The 26,001-nt window shown below is 41.9% G+C and overlaps 3 protein-coding genes across 5 annotated transcripts in view; 1 reads left to right on the top strand and 2 right to left on the bottom strand.

The window, feature by feature from the left end:
- sharpin (SHANK-associated RH domain interacting protein) overlaps positions 1-5,613 on the bottom strand; it is a 10,457-nt gene extending 4,844 nt beyond the window's left edge. The window contains exons 1-2 of one of the 2 annotated variants that reach the window (XM_033650249.2): positions 5,125-5,613; positions 527-701 (exon numbers count right to left, since the gene is read on the bottom strand). In XM_033650249.2, the coding sequence (XP_033506140.1) occupies positions 527-701; positions 5,125-5,388 (439 nt within the window). In that variant the 5' untranslated portion in view covers positions 5,389-5,613. The remainder of the gene's footprint in view (positions 1-526; positions 702-5,124) is intronic. The other variant, XM_033650251.2, reaches the window with a different exon arrangement.
- Positions 1-15,899, top strand: part of LOC117271816 (alanine aminotransferase 2) — a 20,190-nt gene extending 4,291 nt beyond the window's left edge. The window contains exons 2-12 of one of the 2 annotated variants that reach the window (XM_033650247.2): positions 8,139-8,228; positions 8,318-8,407; positions 8,518-8,626; positions 11,034-11,167; positions 11,275-11,518; positions 11,598-11,677; positions 11,763-11,899; positions 12,912-13,086; positions 15,225-15,380; positions 15,478-15,590; positions 15,738-15,899. In XM_033650247.2, coding sequence (XP_033506138.2) covers positions 8,139-8,228; positions 8,318-8,407; positions 8,518-8,626; positions 11,034-11,167; positions 11,275-11,518; positions 11,598-11,677; positions 11,763-11,899; positions 12,912-13,086; positions 15,225-15,380; positions 15,478-15,590; positions 15,738-15,828 — 1,419 coding nt within the window. In that variant the 3' untranslated portion in view covers positions 15,829-15,899. Of the gene's footprint in view, positions 1-8,138; positions 8,229-8,317; positions 8,408-8,517; positions 8,627-11,033; positions 11,168-11,274; positions 11,519-11,597; positions 11,678-11,762; positions 11,900-12,911; positions 13,087-15,224; positions 15,381-15,477; positions 15,591-15,737 lie in introns of those variants that run through there. The other variant, XR_013492464.1, reaches the window with a different exon arrangement.
- Positions 15,895-26,001, bottom strand: dhx30 (DEAH (Asp-Glu-Ala-His) box helicase 30). Its single transcript, XM_033650243.2, has 19 exons — positions 25,807-26,001; positions 25,463-25,599; positions 25,242-25,352; positions 24,858-25,127; positions 24,619-24,768; positions 24,366-24,518; positions 21,968-22,426; positions 21,399-21,782; positions 21,233-21,311; positions 21,026-21,130; positions 20,758-20,933; positions 20,461-20,667; positions 20,208-20,289; positions 19,902-20,095; positions 19,646-19,805; positions 19,067-19,224; positions 18,646-18,749; positions 18,424-18,560; positions 15,895-16,532 (listed from the first exon to the last, which is right to left on the bottom strand). The coding sequence occupies exons 1-19, from the start codon at positions 25,976-25,978 to the stop codon at positions 16,273-16,275; spliced, it is 3,498 nt and encodes a 1,165-aa protein (XP_033506134.2). The 5' UTR covers positions 25,979-26,001; the 3' UTR covers positions 15,895-16,272.

Below are 26,001 nucleotides of genomic sequence, written 5' to 3'. Positions count from 1 at the left end.
GTGATTTTTGACAACAGAAAGTGCCGCTATACTCTGGTACAGTCATTCCCAAGGCTCCAGTGATGGTGCAGAAACACCCGTGCAGATGCGGAAGACCCAGAAACGCTGACCAATAAGAGAGGACTGGGCTTGTTTTGGAGGAGGGACTTAAAGAGACAGTCGCTGAGATGGAGCGTCTCAGACAGCGGGTGAATACAGGTGTTCCAGTACAGACAGTATGAGGACAACATTAAAGAATATTCTAGTAGAAACCCAAAATATAAGGATGAACCTGAAAATGAGCACAACAGGTCACCTTTAAGTGCAGTTTTTTCTCTAAAATGCTGTTTATTATTAATACATCTAATCCATTAACAGATCTTTTCTCTGTTTTTTGAACAATTTTTATATTTGTGTTTGACAGTGACAGAAACTATTTATTTTAATAATGTTTAAACGTCATTACTGTCCCATCCTTTTGAAAAGAAAACACAGTTGGTTGCAGACACAGCAGGTTGAGGACTAAACAAATAGTTGTTAAACTGACCTCTATGTGCCTCTCTTAGCGATGACATCACCACCGTGGCCCACTCCTCGGCTTCGCGGTCGCAGCGGAAGTTGAAGCGGATGCAGTCGTGGGGCGGAGCAGCGAGACGCATCTCGTGGCAGCGGGGAGATTTGACCTCGTACTGCACCAAGCGCAGGTCAAACTCTGCAATGAACTGTGGGTGAAAAACAAAAATAAGTAAATCTCAAATGGCAGTGTATAGCTAAAGAACTTAAATAATGTTTACAAAATGAGAAAGAACATGTTGTATCAATTAATCAAAGCTTCACTGTTTGACTTCTAGTCCTGTGGACATCGTAGAAAGATTTTGAGTGACAGCTATTTTCAAAACTGATTAGTTAACCAATTATTTTACTGGATTAAATATATTTAGTCTATGACAAATGTCTCAGAGCCCAAGGTGACGTTTTCAAATTTATTGTTGATTATCAAAATCCAAAATATATTCAATTTACTAGCAAGTCTTTACATTTTGAAAACTGGAACTAGCGAATATTTGGTGTTTTTTTTTTACTTTGGCTTAAACTATATTCATCAACAATCAAAACAGTTGCAGATTAAGTTTCCTGTTCATGGACTAATCCATTAATCAGCTTGTTCGTTTTAGCTCTACAGCATTAAAGCAGCCTCAGGCATTTGCAAGTAAACACTGCTGACGACCTGACGGCCTGTCTTCAATTATCCACCATTAAATTTGTCCTGAACGTGGGAAAAAATAAAGTATAAAATGTGGGCTAAAACTGCAGTAAACATCGCATGAGTATTAGCACAAGAGAAAGGAAATAATCCCCTGAAATATGGCAGAAAGCGAATGAGATTACACATAATCTGCCCTCTAACATTCACTGCAGCATCGTTAGGGCACTGAAGTCTGTTGTGGGCGGACAAAAGCAGCAGAGAGGGATTTTCCACCTGCCAGAGAGTGTATTCATACCGATATGACTGTGTACGAGCAGTCTGCCAGCTCAGACAGACAAACTAAAAGAAGCTGGGATCAAAGGAAAAGTATGCAAATCAAGAGGCAACTCAATTGTCAGGGGGGAAATCTGTCTGACTTGAGATTCCACCGAGATGAAACGCCGAAACCGAGCCTGTCAGATTTTTAGGATAACAGCGCACAGTGAACTCGACCAAACAAAAGGCAGATTCAAGAGTAAAGTTTGGATGAGCGGGGAGACAAGCAGAGTTCAAAGTGAGGTCAGCTCCACTCATGATCAAGCATGTGTGTGTCTACAGTTGGGACTGATGCATCCACTGACAGTAACCACCTCTAATCATGAAAGAGAAGAAGAACTTGTCCTTGTACTGACGCGTGTCTCAGCAGTGCAGCACTGTAGTTTGTTACCTTAATATACATAACCTGCAGAATCAAATTCGCAAAAGAAAACTAGAGTTGACATTAAAGTTATTGTTTGTACTTCAATGAAAATAAAAACCTCCTCCTCCTCTTCCTACTGCCTCTAATGGCATTTGCTAAAATCCACCCCGGTCAAACTATCAAACTAGGTGCTGATCAAATATGAATCAAGATTCTGTTACTGCATTGTATATTTCTCGCCTCAGATGTTTTCAGAAGCATATTTCAGTGTACTGTTTAGCTGTAAAATGGCAAAGACCCAGCCGCCATGTTGGATACAGTCGACTGAAGTACCAGCACTGCCCATCAGCTGGACCAACTTTCTCATTTTATAGCTAAACATCTGCTGATCTGATTGGTTGTTTTCCTTCACATGCAGTAAGGCTATTAAACATGCAACAAGGAGTAAAGCAGGCAGAGTGATATGATTTTTCTCACAGATTATCTGTCTCATTTGGTGCTGTGTAATTACAGTGACAGTTTCAGCAAATACAATAAAGAAATTTTTCACAAAAGTTACCAACTACAGCTTTAACAATGTAAAGACCGAATAAACTGCCCGCTGTAATTCCTCAAAGCCCAGGATGATGTATTAAAATGACTTGTTTTATTCGACCAACAGGTATGACGAGGAATAACAGTGAATCTGCATATGTGAGAAGCTTTTATCAGCTAATGTTTGAATGGTTTGAAGCTTCATTCATAACACTGACGATCAAATTCGTATTCAATTTGTTTGTAATCAGTTTGTTTTTGCATAGCTCTTAATTCTGTTAAATACCAGCATTTCTGCACAGCTGCAGATTAAGATAAGGCTACACTCATATTAGTAGTAATATACTATCTATAGAATTAGATTCCAGTGTGGCTGCACGTGTTTCTGACTTGTATGATGCAAACATTTCCAGTAACTCCAGAGCAATGTAAAGTCCAAAAGTCAAAACTTATTGACAGAAGATAGATATAGAGATATAATCATTTCCAAAATTCACAACATGCTTTTATCTTTTGACATGTTCTGCTTCAGCTCATATCTGTTGGTGTTTAGCCCTTCACAAACAACATTTTCTCTGCAGTCACAAAACTGTTTGCTCTCCACTTTGTTGCACACAAAGGGAGAAATGCAACTAACAGTAGAGTTTAGCAGCAATCTAACAACTGCAAGTTACATTTATTCATTAAAGGAATTTGATTTAATAATAATAATAATAATAATAATAATAATAATGATAATAATAATAAAACAGACTAACTCATTTAATCAGATGAATCGCTTTCTTTAAATTTGTTCAAGCATTTTTGATTTTTTTTCCGGGATGATGATGTCGACAGATGTTTGAAGCTTTGTTCAAAAACCTCAGTAAAAGCTCTGATAGTAAAAAAATGTCGGCCGGAACAGCTCTTGAAATGTCTGCTTAAAAAAATGACTAAAGCCGAATGTCAAAATAGTTGCTGATTAATTTTTTGCCAGTTGACTAATACACTAAACACTTCAGCTGAACAACTGAGAGTAAATTTGCCTCATAAAGATGTTGTTCAACAAGCACAGTATGTGCTCACAAATAATTTATTGTAAGAAACTGCAGTATGGTTGTAAAAGCTAAAAATCAGACAATAAAATCTGCGTGCACACTATGATGTCATATCCAGGAGAACATCTTAACTTTTTGAAAACCACTGAAAATATGACAATTTTAATAATCAACTGATCTTTAGGTTGTTCAAAGGAGCACTCCGTCAGTTTTACAGATGAGGATTAGTTTACTTGTCAAAGCTACGACTCAACCTGTGACAACAGTTGTATAATCTCTTCTCTCTTTGGAGAAGATTTGTAAAGTCTCAGAAAATGACCCTGATGATGTCTTAGACTAAGTTTGAGGCTTGAACATTTCAAAAGGATGTCTGCTAATAAACTTGGAGTGTAGAGTTTGAAAGACGTGGGCAGAGAGGGTCATTATGGGTACTGTAGGACCTAGCCTAGTGCTTACTACGACTAAATGTTAGGATTACTTTGGCTGCCCTAATTGTGAATTTCTTTTTAAAAATCTGCCTTTTGTTTTGTCACTGGATTGCCCCTTTAACAAGTAAGTCACAGGTGGCTCTCCAAGGCTGGTGTTCATTACATACCACACAACAAAGCTGTTGGATGCCTAAAAAAATGGGGAGAAACACTGCTATTCTCAGATCTTTACCACTCACTTAAAATGTAAAGTTGGGCCAAAGGGGGCTACAGAGGAATAATGCAGTTTGCTACATCAAGAGATTTTATCCTCATATTAGGACATGTCAAACTGAGCTTGTCAGGCTCAGCTCGATGCTGACAGACTTTTCGGCCTTAGGTTAAGCAGAGTTCTAACATCAGTATTGCTTATCAAGCTTGGCGTCGACTGATACAAAATGAGACGGCTATTTCAGACCACAGTAAAGAAGTTTATCCTACTGAGACTGCAAAATGAATGCGTTTAATACAAACTCTTTACTGTTGTTGCTTCAAACAAACGTCTCATAGACACTCTCTCTTCACCACTGCAAATGTGATTATCAGGATCTATCATTAGTTTTTCAGCTTTCACAGCCTCATTATTATCTGGTAAAGAGAATATGACGACAGTTTATGGCACCAAAATATCCCTCTTCTTCACACTTGACCTGAATGCTTTAATTATCAGGTGAATAATTTGAAGGGATGAATACAGACTTTACAAGACACAGAGTCAAGTGTCATGGTTCGTGTGTTATAAGCGTGTCATGCAATTTCTGACAAATACAAGGCTGAAACCTGGCAGAAAATTCCCACCTGTCTTCAATAAGACCACGAGAGTCTGTTCACCACTGTGTTGGCTGAAGGATTTCCCCTGGTGATGTTATTATTCTACTCAAACTGAGTGTGTAGTGGTTAAGGGAAGACCTAAAATGAAAGTGAAACTAGAAATCCCTCTCAACTACAAAGTTGGTGATTAAAACAATTTCTGTATTAAACAGCAGATTATTATAACACTTAGAGTGAAGTCTTGGAGTGTATGTTTTGTATGCGTGTGCAATCGATGGAATCTGGTGTGATTTTATCCCTAAATGTGAATCTGTGGAGCTGCATTGTAGTGTTCCATAAAATGGCGAGTAAAGGCCTGTGCTGGTATAAAATATAAATGTGATTCAGTAAGGTGGTTCATCACAAGCATATCTAAGCAGGTAACACTCAGGTGTATGCGTGAAATCTCACCACGCTGCGGTTTCCGCTCGTATCTCGCAGCGCCAGTCGGAACTCTCCGGCCCGGCTCGGGTCCATGCTGAGCTGCAGCCGCAGAGCCTCGCTGCCTGCTCCGGGGAGGCACAGGGGCCGGATCCCGGAATGGCACACCGAAACCCGGACTGACATTAAAACAGTACTGCAGCAAGGCGTCAGCGCAGGCCCGCCGCATGCTGCCTGTTGGGACGAGGCAGGGACCGGGGCTGGAGGAGCCCAGCCGCCCGAGCTGAGTGCCATGTCGCGGACACCAGAGGCGGAGTGAGGGTGTGTGAAGCCCCGCGGCAGGTGTCGGTGCTGCCCGCTGCTTCTGTCGGGTTTATAAGGTCCACCGGTGTCTGAAGAGAGCGAGTGTCTTCACGGGCAGGCTGTGGTTGTCTCCTCGACCCGCAAATTCTTCCATTATCTACCCGACCCGAGCAGACACGGAACGAAAGAAAAACAAAACAGGAAGTGGAGCGGTACGTCTTTTATTTATGTCCGTAGAGAAACTTGGCCGTGAAACATCCGGCCGAAATATAGCAATTCACAAAAGGACTTAAAAGGCAGAAAATAATAATAACAAAAATAATAATAATAAAAAATAATAATAGTAATAATTTTTCTCTTTTTTTATAGATAAATGGCCAAAATTACATAATTTAAGAAGCGATATTACATAGAAATAAAGGACATTTGACAGAAAACAGTAAAATGATGAGACAGGTGAGATATTAATTAGTAATCCCCTCTCAAAAACATTTTTCTCTTAAAAAAGGTCCTCTTTAGATCCTCCCCTTGCCTTAAATATTTCTATTTTAGTTATTTATTTATTTAACAGTAAAGGGAACAGAAAGAATGGCTGAATTGTTTGCTGCTGCCCCTTACAGTGAGCAAACAGCAATATAAAACACAAATTAAATATAACCTTCTCCTTCTTTTATTTCCTATAAATCGCCTGGCGTTTTTTTTTTAAAGCAAATTATTTATTTCATTTACCTCACTCCTCTTTATTATCTATCGTAGTAATCCTATGTATGTATGTAAGAATGTATGTATGAATTATTTTTTTATTACTGTCATATCTATCTTATTATTATTTTGTTTGTTCTTTTTGCATGTTTTTGTTATTTGAGATGCTGGGATCGTGGTGTGGGATGGGAGGGACGTACAGCAGTAGTTATTGTAAAGATTGACAATTTCTTTTACTTTTGTTTCTATGAGAATTTGTCCAACTACAATGAGAGGCTATAATTTTGATATAAAATTATAAAATTTAATATATATATATATAAAAAAAATATAAACATCTACGAGTCATTAAAATTATCCTTCGGCAGTAATTAAAATAAAACACTAATGACCAATGACCACCTTCCAATAAACTGTTACTAGAAGCCCACCACCACCCTTAAAACAGATTTGTTGCTTTTACAATGACTTCACAAACAGAATGTCTCCTTACTGGAAAGTATCAATCAATCAATCAATCAATCAATCAACCAATAAAAAAAAACAAAAACAAAACAAAACAAAAGTTTAAAATGTATCCCCTCCCAAACTTATGTTTCTCTTAAAAAAGAAACCCTTCTCTGGATCCTCCATATGACCTAGAAATTAATATTGTTAAGGTTGAAAATAAAAGCCTGATACAGAGATAGGCCTGTTTTCTTGGCACACACAAAAGCAACTTTTCACATATACGATTTTTTTTGTTTACTTAAGTCCTCAGTATGCAAGATATATCTTTTGGATGCACTTGGACGCATCGTCAGTGATGTGCCCTGGGGTCAACAGGCGTCTCGGGTCATCAGACACCCTCACCTAAGCAACCCAGCCAGGGTTGCATTTCAGCAGCAACTTCCCACAGTTCAGACCTCTTAATCCGAAGCCACCTGGTAGCTTTCTCTACGGCTTCACTCGTGGATTGGATGTCCTTCTTCTTTGCCTCACCTGTGATGCCCAATCTATTGAAGACTGTGCACAATGAGCATCCTGCAAGGTCACTACTGCTCACCTCAGTGGGTTCATAGTGCGTCTTCCAGGCTCTGTCCTGACACATCTCCTAGTCCTTTGTAATTTGTGTGTTTCTGCTCATTGGCTACCTCAATGCACTCTTCCCAGGGCAGTGTAAGCTCCAGCATCATTAGTTATTTTGTCACCTCAGGTAATCATCATGTCTGGCCGGAGTGATGTTGCTGTGATGTGTTTAGGAATTTTCAGCTGAGATGGTGCAGCCTGTTATTATTCCTTTGCCAAACTGATGCCAGTCTGTTTCTGACCCAGACGTGACCCTCAGCCTTAAATTGTTGTAATAATCCAGGATAGGGTCCTTGATCTTGCTTGGAACATGGTGGCAGTGTAGGTGTTGGCCAGGTCCAACCACTATGTTGAAATATAAATCTGGGTCAACAAAATAAAAGGCCCCTCCCTGCAGATCACTCTGAAAAACTTCAATTGCTAATATACCACACCGTATTACTGCTGTGTAGTTCTTTGTCTTATGGTACAGTAACACAAGTAGGCTACTAAAGATATTTAGGCAGAGTATCAACTAAAGGATCCTTAAATGAACCTTATATGAACAGTGTAGGGATTTTAAACAAGGCAGTGATGTAAGCTTTTTGCCTGGTGCCAGTTATGTATGAGCTGTAATTTATTTCCAGACTTTTTGTGAACACCTGAAAGCCGTGCGTTGCAACAGCTGAGCCTGATGTCACAAAGGCACAGCGGGTACTTCTAGTTTCATGCAGTCAGGACTGAAAGTTAATATATAGCACAGAGGAAAATGATTTCTCACTTGGTGTTTTAGGGCCTGCTGATATTGCAGGGTTAGACCTGTCTGTTAATAGGGCACTACTTGCCACATATTTTCCAAATTTACCTTTAACTAGAAAAAATATCTGCATGCACTAACTTAACTTGCAGCAAGAGACACAGTTCAGTTCAACACAGCCGCTGCTTTGATACAGAAGTGACGGGGAATTACAGAAATGTCTTCTGTCCTGCAGGAAATCAGTCCAAGTGTGAAGAACATAAAGCAGCTGGAGTATGGAGCTCTGATCAGACGAGCAAGCCAGCTCAGGAAAGAGCTCAGGCAGGTAAAGGAAAAGAATTTATTGACATATTTGCAGTATGGATTCTGGACTCTGTTGCCAAACTGTGTTGCTTTGAATTAATCTGTCCACAGAAAGTGAGAAAGCCATACAAAGAAATGATAGATGTCTCATCGGGCGACCCACACAGGGCAGGTGTGAAGCCTCTGTCATTTGTCAGACAGGTAATCAAATCTTGAGACGACTCATCTGTAAGTAGTATTAAAAGCAAATGTGCAAGTTGTCTTGTTGACGCTTAAAATCTTTCTCTCATGTGTGTCTTCATATTTTACAGGTTCTTGCAGCTTGTCTTTACCCTCAGCTTATAAACAGCAACAAACTGCCAGTGGATGTCAGACAGAGAGCTCAGTGGCTGCTTAAGGGATGTGATGGAGGGAGTGTAGGTAAGGACTGTGGTCAAGAGTCCGCTCACTCAAAATACAAAATATTTTTTACTTTTCCACTCACTTCTACCTGTGTCTTGCCAAGCAGATGGTTTTAATTTTATTTGCCCAGGTTTTGAGATATTTGTCTCCAAGATTTCTGTAACTAGTCCAACAGAATACTGGTGAATTGAATTTTTGTCTGTTATGCTCACAGCAAAAACAAGACTCAGAGTCTTCAGCCAGGTTTAGTGAGATATTTCAATTTATTGAGCACCACAAATAAATCTTAAAAACAACAAATCTTAAAAGCAAATTAAAGCCACAGTTGGTCATTTTTACTTTGTGTCATATTTGCTGAAACAGTCACTATATTCTGACAGAAGTACACGAGAAAGATCATCTGTGAAAAACAGGACACAAACAAAAGTTAAGGCGGCGAAAGTCCGAGGTGGACAGGCGGGAGGGGTGGAGGATGGGTCCAGCAAACGCTGACTTTCCATGCAGAGTGGTGTTTGTGTCCCATAAGATTCTAAAGCCAAATCCTGTTGTTTTCTTCCTAAACCTAATCACGTGTTTTTGTTGCGTAAACCTAACCACATGCATTAGTTGTGATTGGAGGGAAAAAAACACGTCAATTCGCAGTGTTGTACTGACATAGTGCTTTTATTTTGAAAGCAACTGTATGTAAACTGTAAAATTCCCGTGAAAATGGAGGTGTACTTTGAAAGAAGACAATGTATGCAGTTTGTTATGTGTACTGTAAATCGATGAACATTTTTAAAATGTACTTCTTTAAATTAAACAAAAGGGGACAATTCGGAGGTGTTTGTCATTTATAGGATATTATGCAGCGGTTTTACTGGTCTGGCTCACCTGTGATCAAAATGAACTGTATGTGGCCCACGAGCTAAAATGAGTTTGACACCTCAGCTCTAATGCATCTGTCAATAGTGCTGCAGGGATGAAGTTTTTTTGCCCTGGTTCTCTCAACAAAAAGCCACTGGGAAATTTGCCCAACCCAAACAAACCAAGGAGGGAGGATTATGCTGGAATCACACAGCTTTTAAAAAGCCCCAAGCAGGTGAAGCCAATCCCAAAACGAGGTGGGAGGTGCAGGTAATCAAGGAGGCTCTGGAACAGGAAAGCAGAAGCAGGTATTCAGGAAAACACACAGAGCCCAAGGCCTGTGGCCGTCACAGTGGCAAACAAAAGTTTATGATACTTACACATTGTGGTCAGCAAGACAATCATCATACATTTTAAAGGGATAGTGCGCCCAAAAATGAAAATTCTGCCATTATCTACTCACCCATATGCCGAGGGAGGCTCAGGTAAAGTTTTAGAGTCCTCACAACACTTCTGGAGATCCAAGGAGAGAGGAGGTAGCAACACAACTCCACCTAATGGAGGCTGACGGCGCCCCAGATTCAAACGTCCAAAAACACATAATTGAAACCACAAAATATCTCCATACTGCTCGTCCGTAGTGATCCAAGTGTCATTAGCCTCATTGTAGCCTGAAGCTCTAACTGCCTCTCTGTGCACCATGCTCACGTGTGCGAAATGACGTTTTTCCAAACAGCTTTTTATGTCGGGGCTTCAGGACATTTAGCAGTATGGAGATATTTTGTTGTTTCAATTATGTGTTTTTGGACGTTTGAATCTGGGGCGTCGTCAGCCTCCATTAGGTGGAGTTGTGTTGTTACCCCCTCTCCCTCCTCCGCAAGTGTTGTGAGGACTCTAAAACTTCACCTGAGCCTCCCTCGGCATATGGGTGAGTAGATAATGGCTGAATTTTCATTTTTGGGTGCACTATCCCTTTAAGACAAGGAAACCGGTAGTGCAAAAATGCTAATTTCCACATTGAACGACTCGTTCTGGCAGCACTGTATCATGTCTGTGAGAAAAGTTTATGACCTGTGTTAGAAATAGTCAAATGATGCACCTGGAGCAAACTTTCTCATTTTACAGCTAAACAGTACACTAAATTATGTTTCTGAAAACATTTGAGGCAAGAAATAGGCAATGCAGTAACAGAATCTTGATTCATGTTTGATTGCAAGTTTGACCATAGCTCACAAGCTGTGATTGACTGTTGCATTAGAGCCTCCTCTGATCTACTTGGTTGTTTTCCACTGTGTGTGGTAATGCCATTAGACGAGGTACAATGCAGTCGAGTAGGCAGAAGAACATAATTTCTCATAGATTTACTATCTTATTATGGCTTTGTGGAAAAAGTGATCAACTACAGCTTTAAGGCAGAATTACCTGCATAGTTAAGACACCACTAAAGGTACATAAGTAGGATTTCTATTTTACGATTACGATTCTTTTACACAATATTAAAAAAATTAAAATACAATGATAACAATATTTACACGCTGCTCTACAGTCTCATCTCAGCTCTCCTGTGTTATTCCTTCAGGTGCTTATAGTTCTACAGCGGGCATACCAGACATAGTCCGCAGAGTCTCTGAATTCATAACAAGACGAGATGGTGGGGTCCCATCTCACCCTGAAAACATATACATCAGCACCGGCTCACAGTGGGCACTCACGGTAATAATCACTACAACTAACATACTGTTATATTATATACCGTGTCTCTTCCTCCTTTAGATCATCATCATCTTCCAGTTAACACAATCTGTTCCTTTGCTTATTAGAACATCCTCAACGTCTTGGTAAACCGTGAGGCATCACCCAAAACAGGTGTGCTGATCCCAGCGCCATGCTACTCACTTACTTCTGAGTCCATAATGGAGTGGGGAGGAGTCACTGTCCCCTACTACCTCAGTGAGGAGCAGGGCTGGGAGCTGCAGATGGAGGAGCTGCATCGAGTGCTGGAATCTGCAAAGGGGGTCTGCAACCCTGTAGCTCTGTATGTTGTCAACCCTGGGAATCCAACAGGTAGGAAAGCCTCCCTGAGTATATTTTTGTGTCACAGAATATGTATGACATGGTTGTTTTCATGCCACGTTGCCTGCAGGTCTGGTTCAAAGCAGGGAGTCGATGCAAAGGGTGATCCGATTTGCTTCAGAGAAGAGGCTCTTCCTTCTGGCTGATGAGGTTTGTGTCTTAAGTCACCTGTCCACGAAAACTCATGAACATGTGTAAATGAACGCTTGGATTTTCTGTGTGTTCTCCTCCACAGGTCTATCAGGACTTTGTTTATGGGGAGAAAAGCAAGTTTTTCTCCTACAAGAGGGTTCTGGCTGAGATGGGTCCTCCTCTGTCAGACACAGTGGAGCTCGCATCCTTCGCCTCAGTATCCAAAAGCTTGAGCGGAGAGTGAGTTTTCAGTTATGATGTGTGTTTGAAGTCACAGAAATACAACTTAAAGGGAGAGCTCATCCCAAAATCAAAAACAGATTTTTTTTCCTCTTACCTGTTGTGCTAGTTATCAATCTAGATTGTGTGTGTGTGTGAGCTGCTTAGTGTTGGAGATATCAGCTGTAGGGATGTCTGCCTTCGCTGCATTATAATGGAACCAGGTGGCGCTTGGCTGTTTGGTCCCCAAAAATACATTTGAAAACTCAGCAGCAGTGTCTCTTTCTAGAGATCATGACCTGGTTACTCAAGATAATCCACAGACATTGTTGTGAGCAGTTTTATGTAGGAACTATTTTTTCTCTGCTGAACTACACCCACCAACTGTATCACTGCGCACCTACTGCACACTCTCCAAGCACCTCTGAGCTATGTTACAGCTCAGCCAAGAGGACACCATTAATGTCTTCATGTCACACTTTCACGACTCTCTTGTCCATGAGTAGATGCTTCCTTCTGCCCAGTGATACAGTTGGCGAGTGTAGTTCAGTAGAAACTGCTCACAACAAGGCTTGTGGATTATCTTGAGTAACGGGTCATGATTTCCGGAAAGAGACATTGCTGCTGAGTTTTCAAATGCATCTTTTTGGCGCTTTAAGCACCACAAGCCGAGTGCCATCTAGTTCCATTATATTCTGGAGAAGGAAGACATATCTTGGCCGATATCTCCAACACTCTGCAACTCACACCAAAACAATCTAGACTGATAAATAGCACTACAGGTAAGAGGAAAAATATGGGTTTTTCATTTTGTGATGAACCGTCCCTTTAAAACAAGGGCTAAGTTGTCATTCAGACAGCAGCTGACACAACAATGTCACCGCAAGATTGACAAGACATGTCCTAAAAGTGCTACGAAAAATTTAAATGTAAATATGTAGAAGAGCCAGGTGAACTGTGTGCTATAGAAGATTGTGTGATTTGACCAAAGAGCTTTCGAACAGCTACTAACTAGACTTCTCTCTCCTAACAGGTGTGGTCTGCGTGGTGGATACGTGGAGCTGGTAAATCTGGACCCCACCGTTCTGAAATGCATCAGCAACCTGTTCTCAATGGACAGCTGTGCACCCGTGCTGGGTCAGTTTGCCCTGGATCTGATGACAAACCCTCCACAACCAGGAGATCCCTCATACCCACTTTATTGTGTGGTGAGACCAGAAATGTTTAGTTCAGATCACCTTGCGGGATGTCTAATAGCTTGCTCTGTACTGAGATTCTAGACTCCATTGCGCCCCTGACTCTAAAGCGCATAAAGCCACAGTCTGAGCCTTGGCTGAATGAGTCCACTCGCGCGCTCAGATGCGCATGTAGGCTGGCGGAGAGAAAGTGGAAAAAGGACAAACTCCAGATTTCTCGGGATCTCCTACGTGATTCTCTTCTGACATATCAGCAGGCTGTTAAAGCTGCTAAAACGGAATACTTTTCCTCACTTGTTTCCACAAATGCTCACAAGTCTCAGGTTCTTTTCAATGTATTTGACTCACTGGTGAATCCTTGTGATGCTGTCTGTATTAAGCCGTCTTCTTCTCTGTGCGAGGATTTTTTTCAGTTTTTTATTAATAAGATTTCTGCTCTTAGATCCCCGCTCCTTCAGTCTGCTCAGGACCCCTCAGTTCCAACAGCAAGCTCAGCTGTTTTTCACCAGTTTGAGCCTGTTTCACTCTTCACTTACGCCCTGCAACTGCAGCATTCCATCCCGTTTGTTTAAGGAGGTTTTCAGTTCAGTTGAGTCTTTTATTTTAAAACTTATAAATATGTGTCTCAGCTCTGGATGTGTTCCATCCTCCTTTAAACATGCCACGGTGCAGCCTCTTTTGAAAAAGAAAAATTTGGATCCCTCGGTATTGGCTAATTTCAGGCCAATTTCCAAACTTCCTTTTATTTCCAAGGTTTTAGAGAAAGTCGTTTTTAACCAACTCCAAGACTTTTTAAAAGGGGCCAACGTTTGTGAACGGTTTCAGTCTGGTTTTAAGCCTCTTCACAGCACTGAAACTGCTCTTTTAAAAGTTTTTAATGATCTCTTGTTAAACCTTGATTCTGGTAACTGTGCCATTTTAATTCTTCTTGACCTAACAGTGGCGTTTGACACAGTGGATCACACAATTCTCCTGTCACACCTAGAACATTGTGTAGGTATAAAAGGCACTGTTTTAAGTTGGTTTAAATCGTACCTCTCGGACAGATCCTTTTCTGTTCATATGGGGCAGTTTTCCTCCTCAGTGGCCCCTCTGACCTGCGGGGTCCCCCAGGGGTCAGTTCTGGGCCCCCTATTGTTCTCCCTTTATATGCTACCCCTGGGGTTGATATTTAGGAAGCATGGTATTCCCTTTCACTGCTTTGCTGATGACGTGCAAGTGTTTTTGCCATTAAAAATTCCCTCCAAAGATTCCCTTCAGGCCGTGCTAAACTGCATAAGTGACATTAAAACATGGATGGACTTAAACGTCTTACAATTAAATGAAAACAAAACAGGTTGTCCTGTTCGGTCACCCTGATTTGGTTCAGGTCCTTGCCACCTCCTTGGGCCCACTAGCACCTTACATGAGATCCCACGCTAGGAATCTTGGTGTGATTGTTGATGGTGTTTTTAAGCTAGACAAACAGGTCAGCTCAGTGGTCAAGTCTAGCTTTTTTCAGCTGAGGCTTTTAGCCAAAGTTAAACCCTATCTAAGCCAGAAAGACCTCGAAAAAGTTATCCATGCTTTTATTACCTCTCGTTTAGATTACTGCAACTCCCTGTACGTCGGCTCTTTAGAGTGAACGAGAGCCAAAAACCGGCTCTCACAAGTGAACGAGGAATCCCATCACTATTTCTGACCTTGTTGTGTTGCATCGGCACTCCAGAGCCCTCAGATCAGTGAATCAGATGGTCTTGGATGTTCCTCGATCACTATTAAAAACTAGAGGAAATTGATCCTTTGCAGTTGCGGCTCCCACTTTGTGGAACGCATTACCGTTGACTGTGCGGACTGCGAATAGCCTCTCCACTTTTAAATCACTGCTCAAGACTCACTTGTTCACCTTGGCCTTTGGTTGAGTACAGTCACTTCTATTTGGTCTTTTACCTTTGTTATATTTCACTGTATAAATGTTTTCTGTGTGTTGTTGTTTTTGCTTATTTAACTGTAAAGCACTTTGATTGGCCTTTGGCTGTTTTAAAGGTGCTATATAAATAAAGCTGACATTGACAAAGCTGACATTGCTTTGCTTAAGCTAGTAAAAAGTGGCATTACTCTAGCCTCCAGTTTGATATACATGCTTTTAATCTTGCCTTTAACTTCTACAGGAGACTCAGAACATCAGGAGGATGATAGCTCATAATGTGAAGAGAGTCTTTGAGGTGCTGAACAGTCTGCCGGGTTTCTGCTGCCAGCCCGTGGAAGGAGGAGCATTTGCATTCCCCAGAGTGCATCTTCCACCTAAAGCCATTCAGAAAGCCAAGGTTACCACTGAGCAATATCGTTGTTTTAAATCGTAACATAGCTGATGTATCCGTCAGAAAATAATTTGAACCTGATTATGTTTTTGGTCTTTTTCAGGAAATGGGAATGCCACCTGATCTGTTCTACAGTTGCAGACTACTGGAGGGGGCTGGGGTGGTTGTCGGACCTGGTTGTGAGTACTCACAAAAGGAGGGCACCCATCACATCAGGTATGATACATCTTATAAACCAGATGTCAATACTCTGACTACAGCCTTTACTACACAAAAAGCATGCTCTATAGTTAAAATAAGCACAGTTTAGTTTAATAAGGATAAGTTGAAAGTTTTACCTTTAACTCTAATTTCTTTTTGCAGAATTTGCATTTTGGCTGCTGAGGACACTATGGAAGAATTACTAAGACGCCTGACCAGCTTTCACCCACAATTTATGAAGCATTTCTCTTAAACAGAAGGCAATCACTTTCATCCATCTGCACATCAATAATTCAGTCAAACAATAAAAAGGATCCGATCATTTCCTTGTGAATATTTATTGCAATAAGCGTGACATTTACTGCATGCAGTCTGTTTTAATGACAACTGGCAAATGATTCTCTTCTGGATAAAATTCAACTTCTGCTTTTGAGAAAGCAAGTAACCATAAATAATAAGCCACAGTCCAAAATCCAAACCAATGGATTTCCTTGAGCCACATGGCGGTTCATCATTCACCACAACAATAACAATGGCAGATCAGTCCACTGTGGATTTCTGCTCTTTAAGAGCCCTGATTAGTTCAGCACATTAAGTACTAAAAGATATACAAATGAGATACCATCATCTTCTTCGGTTCCTCTGTACCAGCCAGCAGATCCAACACACACACACATGCTGAGAGTGCTCTGTGTCTTTAATCCACCTCGCTGTCACTGTTGTTGCTCTGAGCAAAAGGGTTTGAGTTTGTATTGTTGAGCAGCTCCACGAGTAAAGAGATGAGCTCTCCGTCTTGAGCAGAGTTGGCCACCGCGTTGCTGGGATTGCTGAGGTTGCGGTACAGCATGGTCTGAATGGAAGTGCGTAGCTCCCACAGCAGCTCCCAGGTCTCAAGTGGCAACTCACAGCGTACCAGAGAGCCTCCAGGAAATGATACTTCCACTCTGTCGCCTTTCACTGGGACGTAGGAGAAAGGACAGAGCGTTATTTATGAAGAGAAGAGAGTTCACTGCAAAAATCTAAGAGGGAGGTAATATTTAAGTGCTTCTGAGGATTGTAGTTACTGTTTTGAGCAAAAATGTTTTAATGCACAGTCCTGAAATAAATTAAAGTGCTAACAGAAACTTTTCACCTCCCCCTCCCTGTAGTGTTTCCATGTAATATTATTGTTGGCACAGCTGTCACACAGACAACTAGATTGTTTTCCTTGGAGCCTAGCAACAGGGCTCTTTTTTCTTCTACCAGGTAGAGTTTCAAAGGTTATCAAGTTGTGTCACCACCTGTCATTTCTGCTACTAGGGATAGTAACAGTAAAAAACTTAATCTGATATTCTTTGGTAACTGGAGACAGCTAACAGCGAAAAACAAGGCACTGTCCTCTTCCTGGTTTGGTTGCACCTGGTAGCAGACAGAATTGCATAGTAACAAGCAGGGCTTACAGGGAACCAATCTTAACACTGATAATGTCATCATTTGACAGCAATTACATTGTGCAATAAACATTTTCTTCATAATGATGAACTTGCCTATTTCCACTTTACATTATGTGCTATTAAAAAGGTGGGAAATATGTTTATAAGCACCCCATAAAGGAACTACAAGAGCATTAGCTGGCATTTACACTAACGCAGAACTGCATCAAACAAGTTTTAATATCAGCATAGAGAGCTGAGTAGCCTAAAATCATTTCCCATATCTTTAATACAGGAGTAAAAATGGAGATGTCATCTTCATGTGAGCCACAAAAATGTGAAAGATAAAGAAGGGGAAAAAGTGTTGATGACTGATGCAGCTTTACTGTACAACTCTTAATATTTCTTTAGTGGATATAAAAACATTGAAATAAAAAATGGATTTTCCCAGTTTCAATCCTGTGTCCCTGTGTTAATTCATCATGTATCTCTTGTTATATGCCAGAGTATTAGTACATGAAGAACTGTCTTTTCACTTTTTAAACCGGGTAAAATGGTTTTAAATGTTTGATATCACTCATTCTGAAAAAAGTTCTGAAAAAATGCAAAAGTTTATCCAATCAAATGAGACTTTGGGCAACCAGCTATCCACACTGGCCATACAACTGCACTTCACCATGTTGGGGATGTAGTAGCTTACAGAGAAATATGGAGAAAGATAGGAAGAGATGACTGGACATCAGAGGACAAAACCTTTTTTCATTTCCAAAACAATGTGACTGTTGTCTCATCCATTCATGTCTACCTCCTCCTGATCAAGATAACTGTCCACAGCTCATATATTCTGTTTCACTGGGAAATATGTCTAAGTACAGAAGCTAAAGACGCTTGTACTTCCATTTCACAGGGACATTAAGGGCTCATAAAACCACATCTTTTTGTCGGCTGAAAATGATCCTGACAGGATGGATACGTCAGTAACAGCTTTTTACCCCACGTCTTGGGGGCATCGGAAACATCAACATATCATCGCCTTTAAAAGCTGATTTGGCGAACACTTGTTTATTTGTACAGTTACAGAGCAACGTTAGCATTCAGTTGGATTGTTGTTCTGGCAAACTGAGAAATATTTACTCCCTTAAACTGTTTTTAGCCTCAACTGATGTCTAAGAGAAATATCTGGCTCTTTGGCTGCTAAATGCTCCACTATGTTCACCAGCTAGTGGCTAACTGCAGATTTGGGTGTAGCTTCATCACTAAGTGCAACACCTTTCATACTGTCACATGGTCATTTGATATTTTGTTAGATACATTTTGATTGTAGAACAATGCTTACCAAACAGCAAACAGCTAACATGATGAGGGTTCCCAGCACATTCAAACACCAGTGCCTTTGTCAATGAACTACTTTTAATGGAGAGCAGTACATGTCCTACCTGTCTCTGTGATGTCACAGTCTGTCAGCAGCAGCAGGGCGAGAGGATGGACTGTAGAAGAGTCTCTGACGAAAACGTTCCCGTTGGACTGCACAGCGCTGAAGAAGGTCAACCAGCGACTCGGGGGTTCTTTTCCTCTAAAACACAAAGGAAGACAATGAGTTTACATATGCACCATGACAGTAAAAACATGCTCTAGTTGATTTCAAGTCGTGTTCACACCTGTTCACTGACGACCGGTGAAGCAGTACTGGCCCACTGACTGCGCGGAAAACCATATGGTTGGGGCGAAAGCGCCCTCCTTTGGTCACAACACCTTTCTTTGCCTAAGAAAAAAAAAGTAATTGTTTTTATTAACGTGATGCTGGAACGATTAATGTTGGCTTTGACCCTGGGAGGTGCGAGTCAGTTTAAGCAGGACAACCCTAACAAAAAGTAAATTTGACTTTATTAAATTAAAAATATGTTTGCCTATTTTTATGGTGATGTTGTTTCTAAGTGGCAATCAACAACATACCTCCAATATTATTGTAAGAACTCATATATACATCTCACAGTTCTGGCTTTAACCTTTGATAGACAACAGTGGGAAATAGACTTTATTAGGTAGACTTAAAGAGTAGACTTCTTTGCTGCCATGTACCTGAATGAGGTTGGGATAGAGTCCAGCCAGCAGTACAGCTTTAAGCAGCTCGTCCTGGTTGCTGTGCTCGTTGTAGAGAGAAGTCTGACGCTGGCATTCATTTACACGAGGCACCAGCTCGGCGTCATACAGGTTCTCGCTGAACTGAGAGATGAGACCTGCAGCGAGACGGCACAAGGACACAAATTGTTTTGTGAAAAGTACAAAAGTAATCCCTCTAAATCATCACTTATGACCCACTAGCAGTGTGTGGCAGTGTTCTTTTCTGCTAAGACTCTGCCCTCTGCCTGTATGTTCTTATTTTGCTGTTGGGACGTTCCTGAGCACAGTGTGAAGGTGAGGTCGGGACTTTATAATAAGGTAGTGACCAGGTGCCGGACTGTTTGCAGCACGCATCTAAGAAGTAGCTGGTAAAATTGTGGACAAGGCGTAGAAAAAAAAGCGGACATAGTGAGACAAAATGTCAAACTGAGTATGTCTGGGGTTGGTGTTCACTTTCATGTTTGCTGGCGCTACTCTTTAAAACCCCAACAATCCACTGAGACAGTGTCTAGATGAGTGTGTGCACTTCAAACTAACCGTTGATAAATCGAAGGCTGAACTTGGACAGCATGTATTTGCTCAGATAATCGACCTTGTCCTCTCTGTCCCCCTCAAACTGAGCTTTCCTCCAGCCCAGCACGGCTCTTATGAACACCAAATAGTCACTGTAGCTGGAGTCGCTCAGAGCCTCTTTTGCCTGCACAAACAGGACACAGATAATCGAATGGTTAATAATTACTACATGATGTACACTTAACACATGAATCAACAGGAGTGTGTTAAAACATCTCACCTTGACAACAGCTGCTCTGTTCTGCAGGCTGTTGTGAAAAGGGTCTCTGGTCAGACAGGCAGCTACAGACAGCATGGGCAGAACACATCTGAACATGGCGCTCAGGACCAGCACTTTGCCCAGACGAGGGTCACATGACATGCAGGCGACACGCTCTCCTAAAGGCGTCAGGGCTTCGGTCTTGTCCAGAACTCCTACAAAAGGCAGTTGACAGTTCAGACATTCATTAAATCGCACATTTGAACATGTTAAGTTAGACAAACAAGATGGCAAAAATCTCACCATAAAATCCAAAACATCACTCACCAATGTCTTGAAGATTTTGAACAGCATCTCTCACAGCTGCTTGCTCTGGACTGTCCAACACTAGGGACAAGAAATCTACAGCCTCCACATACACAAAAATGACGTCATTCAATAAGTCAAAAACACACAAAAAAATCAGGTAAAAAAATTAATACACCAAAGACAGAAAGTTTCTAATTAAAATGATTTCACAGATCTTTGTTTTCTCATCACACTTGTGGAAATGGATTTCCATGCTATGCTCTTTCAATACCTTGCTGTCAGGGGTGTGGATTTTGGCCTGCATGACTAAACTCTGCAGTGGTGTGCGCAGGATCTCAGGGATCGGGAAGGGAGTCATGGATTCCAGCTGCTTTCGTGGGAACAGGTGGTAGGACTGTCCTGGCTGACATCGCCCTGCTCTCCCTTTTCTTTGAGTGACATTAGAACGAGATATCCAAACTGTGTCCAGACAGGAGACCTGAAAAAAATAAAATCAAAGTGATTATTCTTAGAGAATACAACAGGCTTAGTTTTTGGTTTATAATAAAACAGATACTTTGATACTGACCTTAGTGCGTGGGTCATAATTCTGTTCTTTGTGAGTTCCCGTATCCACAACATGGACGATGTCGTCTATGGTGATTGAGGTCTCAGCGATGTTAGTGGCGAGGACAATCTTCCTCTGGCCCACTGGGGGGTGCTGGAACACTGCCTGCTGGTCTGCTACTGACAAACTAGAATGCACTGTAAGAAAAAGGGTACACAATAATTAATGAATCTCAAAACTCAAGAGGACAAAAAAAAATGTCTTTGCTTATCCATCTGTGCGCTCTTACACGGCAAAATCATCTGTGAGCCAGAGGAAAAGTGGGGCCTCCCCTCCAGTATCTCTTGGACAGCCTTGATGTCCTGCCATCCAGGGAGGAAACACAACACTGCACCTGAAGCATGACAGGAAATATTTTGATTCAGAGCCATCATCAAACACTGCTACAAAAGCATAATTTAGAGCAGCAAATGGTGAGAGTTTGTCCGTTAGTTACCTGGCTCTCCATGTTTGTCAATGTGTTCGATTACATCGGCTACTAAATCTACATCTGGAGCCACATCGTCTCTTTCCCCCTTAAACAAGAGAAAACAAATGCATGAGACAGGACAAAAGAAATGGAACATACTAAAGTGGAAACACATAACAGACTCAATTCTCACCTGCTTGTCTGTCTCCACTCCATTCCTGACTGGCAGTGTGCGTCCCATCTCTCTCAGCACGTCGTCCAGGTATCTGTCCTTCACTGGGTGCATGAATCCAGGCACCTTAACAATCGGGCAGCCCCCAAAGTAGTCAGACAGCCTCTTCTTGTCCCCAGTGGCGCTCATAAGCACCACTCGTAGATCAGGGTTCTCCTTTAAGCTGGTGCGCAGCAGAGCCAGCAGCAGGTCTGTGTTAATGTCCCTCTCGTGGACCTCATCCACCACCACGTGGCTGATTCCCTTCAGGGACGGGTTCGACTGCAGCTTCCTCAGCAGGACGCCCACTGTGAGGAAGAGCAAGGCTCCTCCGCTCTGCTCTGGTGGTCGGCTCTCAAGTCTCACCTACGCACAGGAAACAATAACTTATATCCAGTCTGTCTTATAAATTTTCTCTCTCTTTTTGTAATCAATTAATTGGATTTAATAAAAAGAAAAATATCAAAGAAAATCTGTGAGTGCTTGCCTCATCATCATAATACAGACACAACTGAAAAAACTCTGCATGTGTAGATTTAAAACATGTCTACCTGATATCCCACAGATTTTCTCAGAACTGGACCCATCTCATGAGCAACGCGATGTGCCACGGACACGGCGCTGATCCGGCGAGGCTGGGTCACCAGGATGTTGCACTCGGCCCCATTGCCATCTGCCACACCCTCCTCCAGCAGGAAGCGGGGGATCCGCGTTGTTTTCCCACATCCCGTTTCGCCATCGATCACAACCACCCTGGACGACTGCACTGCCGAGATCACGCGCTGACGGTGGGCATCGACTGGGAGCTCCACGCTCAGCCCAGGGTTGGCGCTCTCCCATTGCTCCTGCAGACGGGTGCTGAGCTGCCGCGCCTCGTGTTTAGACAGAGGTTTGAACGGCCTGCCTGTGATGGCGTCTGTCAACTCCTCCTCATTCTCCTCATTTACTGTCTGCTCTCCTCTCGCCTCTTCCTCTTCCCAAACCTTCTGTACTTCTGTTGCAACTGGGTACTGTTAAAAAGATGAGGCATTAGACTAACATCATACAAGACTACATGGCTAAAAGTATGTGGACCCTCAAATATTACAACCATATATGCATACTTAACATTTCAGGACAAAATCATTGGGATTCATATGCCGCTAAAACAGCCTCCACACTTCTGGAAAAGGCTTGCTGAAAGATTTTGGAACCTGGCTGCAGGGATTTGCCCCCATTCAGCCAAAAAAACCATTCAATTGATGTTAGGGATGCTCCTAATGACTAATTTACCTGACAATTAAAAGGAAATTTTAACTTGAGTTTGAGTCTCAAAGTAGGAAAACACTTACACAATAAACACTGAGCACAATTTAGGTTAAAAATTTCAAAAGAAAATATACTGTGCATATTATAGGAGCCATGTGAAATCATCAATCACATTTTTGAGTACCTAAATAATATTGTAAATGCTGATGAAATGTGTAGCACTTCACACTATGCATTGTGAACATTGTATCTTACAAAACATGTCAACTCACTAAATTAAAGTTAACAATTAATTATTAAAAGCAATATTCTTTAGGAAACATGCCTGATTATTACAACAGCATTGCCATTGCATGAACGCTATGGCATAAGTAATAATATTTTAATACCAAGTTCAACTGACTAGTATTTTTGGTGCTGACTGGTGGGGGTAGTACATTTAAAATTTAAGCAATTTTAGGCAATTCTGAGCAACAAGAGGCAGAATAGGAAGACAACAAAAACGTTTGCATTAAAATGTACATTTTACATCAGTTGAGGCTTGAACTCACGACCTTTGACATCAAGGAGCATCTTCTATCTCTCTGAATTGCAGCCGCCAACCTGTAGCCATTTCTCTCTCTCTCTTTCTGTCTGTGTGTGTGTGTGTGTGTTTTCATCTCTCTCGTGTCTAGACCAAACTGAACAAATATTTATAGACGGACTAACAACATCATAATTAAACAGGCTTTTATTTTTAAAATTTATTTTATTTTGAAAATTGGCCGGATTCTCTCGTCTTTTCTGTGTCTGACTTCCTGTTTGGTACGATCCGCTCTATCCAGCTTAACAGAAGCGCTCGCAGCTCGCGTGAAAAATAGACCAGACGCCGAACTGAAGCACTGCAGTGCGCGAGCCTCCGTGGGCGCTGTGTGGACAGTCAGTCAGATAGGTTAACATGGGCGGCGATTGAAAACTGCCTCCGCTGCTGGGCGCTGCACTTCGAATATTCCTGCGCCGGAAATCCAGCACCGTGCCGGAGAACTTAAAGCCCTGCCTCTGAGGCAAATTGTGATTTGTGATATTGGGCTTTATAAATAAAAAATGATTGATTGATTTGTAATGAATTAAATGTGACAGCTTGGATTGGCATCAGACTGAACGTACAACTAAAAAACAGTATGAATCAGCGCTGGACATCTTCAAATAACTGCTGCTGAATTAAATTTCCATAGATGTGTTCTAAACTGTTTTGCAGTGTTTCAGCATCTGATATGCCTTCAAACTAATGGATCTGTTACTCAAACTGGACTTCCTGGATTGTATTTCATGCCTCATCTGACACCTAAATCAACACCCCCCCCCCACTAGAGGGTTCCTGGCACTGGTTGAACCCAGGGTGTGGAGTTTGCATATTCTCCCCATGGCTCCCTGGTTTTCTCTGGGTATTTTGGCTTCCTCCCACAGTCCAAAGACATGCGGTTAACTGGTGACTCTAAATTGTCATAGGTGTGAATGTGAGTGTGAATGGTTTTCTGTCTCTATGTGTCATCCCTGTGATAGTCTCGAAACCTGTCCAGGGTGTACCCTGCCTCTTACCCTAAGCGGCTACAGAAAATGAATGAATGTTTCAGTCAAGACCAACAGTAATGTTTATGTAGTGCACATAACCACAAAATAGGAAAACCTCTTCCATTTTTCTCACATGAGGTGAAGACTGACCTGTGCGAGGTAGTCTCTCATGTGTTCCTCCAGGTACTCTGGGACTTCCAGGGAGAGGGGGCGTCTCTCTCGCTCTCCTGCCTCCTTCACCTTCTCTCGATGGTAGCTGGCGTGAGTCAGTGGGTTGTTGTTCTTATCCAGCAGCTCCAGCTCCTGGACCAGGTGATAAAATGCATGTTCTAAAACCTATCTCTAAATTGTATGTAAAAGGTTTACTAGTTGTTGTTTTTTTTTATATACAACGTTATCTCACCTTCAGTTTCATGCAGGCGAGAGCTAAAGCTCTCTTCTCTGCTGTCACTCGGTTCCCCGCTGTGGCGCAGAACATCATCTTCTCTGGCCAGTGCAGTGTTACAAAACACTTCTTCAGCTTCCCTCCTGTTGTTTTGACTTGCATTTGCTCCTGTAAAGATAGGGAACGACAGACAGTTTAGAATACAGGATGAGTAAGGAGCTTAGCTTTCATTGTGCAAAGGATGATGAGCTACCAACCCTGATTCTGTTGGATGACGTGGCCACCTGAAGGACCCTGGTGAGGAGAGATTTAGGTTGTGGAAACAGGGAACAAGCTTCAGAGATAGTGGAGAAGTCTTCATTGGGAGGCAGACATTGTTTCTGTTCATCTGCCTTGATTGTAGACATGGGTGCATTTACTGTCTGAAAATCCTCCAAGCTATCATAAAGTAGTGACTGTAGCCCGCCGCTTTGCCTGCCAGCTCCCTTCCTGGGTAGCTGATTATCTGGACCAATGAAACCCATTTCCTGTACGGAAAGCCAGAGAGAAAGGGAAGAGATTAGGAGCAAGTATCACTACATATCGAACAGAAAATGAATGTGTGTGTCTACTCTCAAAAGTCTGAGGTCACTGCAGCTTACTCTGAGCTTGAAACAAGCAGCAGCTGCAGCAAATCGTTCTGCATCCACCCTCTTGGAGGCAAAACCCTCTTCTTCAATCTTGCAGGGCCACTGTAGTGTGACAGTGGCTTTCTACAGACACAAAGATACAACACAAAACTCAGTTATGTCTTTAAACTTTAGCTGTCAATAGGAATGTCAATGTCCAGAAACCCTCATCTCATTGTGACTTTAGCTCTGACCTTGACGCCCTCATTTTCCGTGCAGCTGTACTGGATGAACTGGGATAGGTCGCTGACTCCCAGTGAACGGGAAATGGTGTTATTCAAGAGCATTTTAGGTTCTGGAAACTCCTTCAAGAGGTTTTGGCTCACGTTACCTAAACAGTAAAACCAGACGTTACACACACATAACAAGAGCATCGACCTTTAGTTTCCACTTTAAACTCAAGTAAACTGGGAGGGAAAGACCCCGAAATACAAGCATGAATGTTGTGTTTAAAACACGTTGAATGTCCTTGAAGCTCAGCCGTGATGTAAGCTGTCACCGGTTAGCCAATGTGGCTAACAGCTAACTCGTCACTCACCTCCTTTGGTCTGTAAATGTGATGTCCCGTCTTCGTCAAAGCTCCGAGGGTTTGTTCTGTACCACCGCATGCCTCTGCCCCAGTTCGACGTTGTTTTGCCTCCTGTATGAACACATTTGGAAACATTACACAGCGCTCTGAGCCGCACGAGTAAACCGCCAGGCAGCGCCATCTTTAAAACTACAAATTCTTCTT

Source organism: Epinephelus lanceolatus, chromosome 12, assembly GCF_041903045.1.
Source record: "Epinephelus lanceolatus isolate andai-2023 chromosome 12, ASM4190304v1, whole genome shotgun sequence".
NCBI classification, from domain to species: domain Eukaryota; kingdom Metazoa; phylum Chordata; class Actinopteri; order Perciformes; family Serranidae; genus Epinephelus; species Epinephelus lanceolatus.
The sequence above is the reverse complement of the archived record's forward strand: the minus strand, read 5'-3'. Positions and strand labels throughout refer to the sequence as shown.

Coding starts and splice junctions, on each gene's coding strand:
- dhx30 (XM_033650243.2), bottom strand. CDS start 25,978: ATGGCGCTGCCTGGCGGTTTACTCGTGCGGCTCAGAGCGCTGTGTAAT. Junction 25,600..25,806: donor ACATTTACAGACCAAAGGAG/GTGAGTGACGAG, acceptor TTTACTGTTTAG/GTAACGTGAGCCAAAACCTC. Junction 24,769..24,857: donor CGTCATCCAACAGAATCAGG/GTTGGTAGCTCA, acceptor CTATCTTTACAG/GAGCAAATGCAAGTCAAAAC.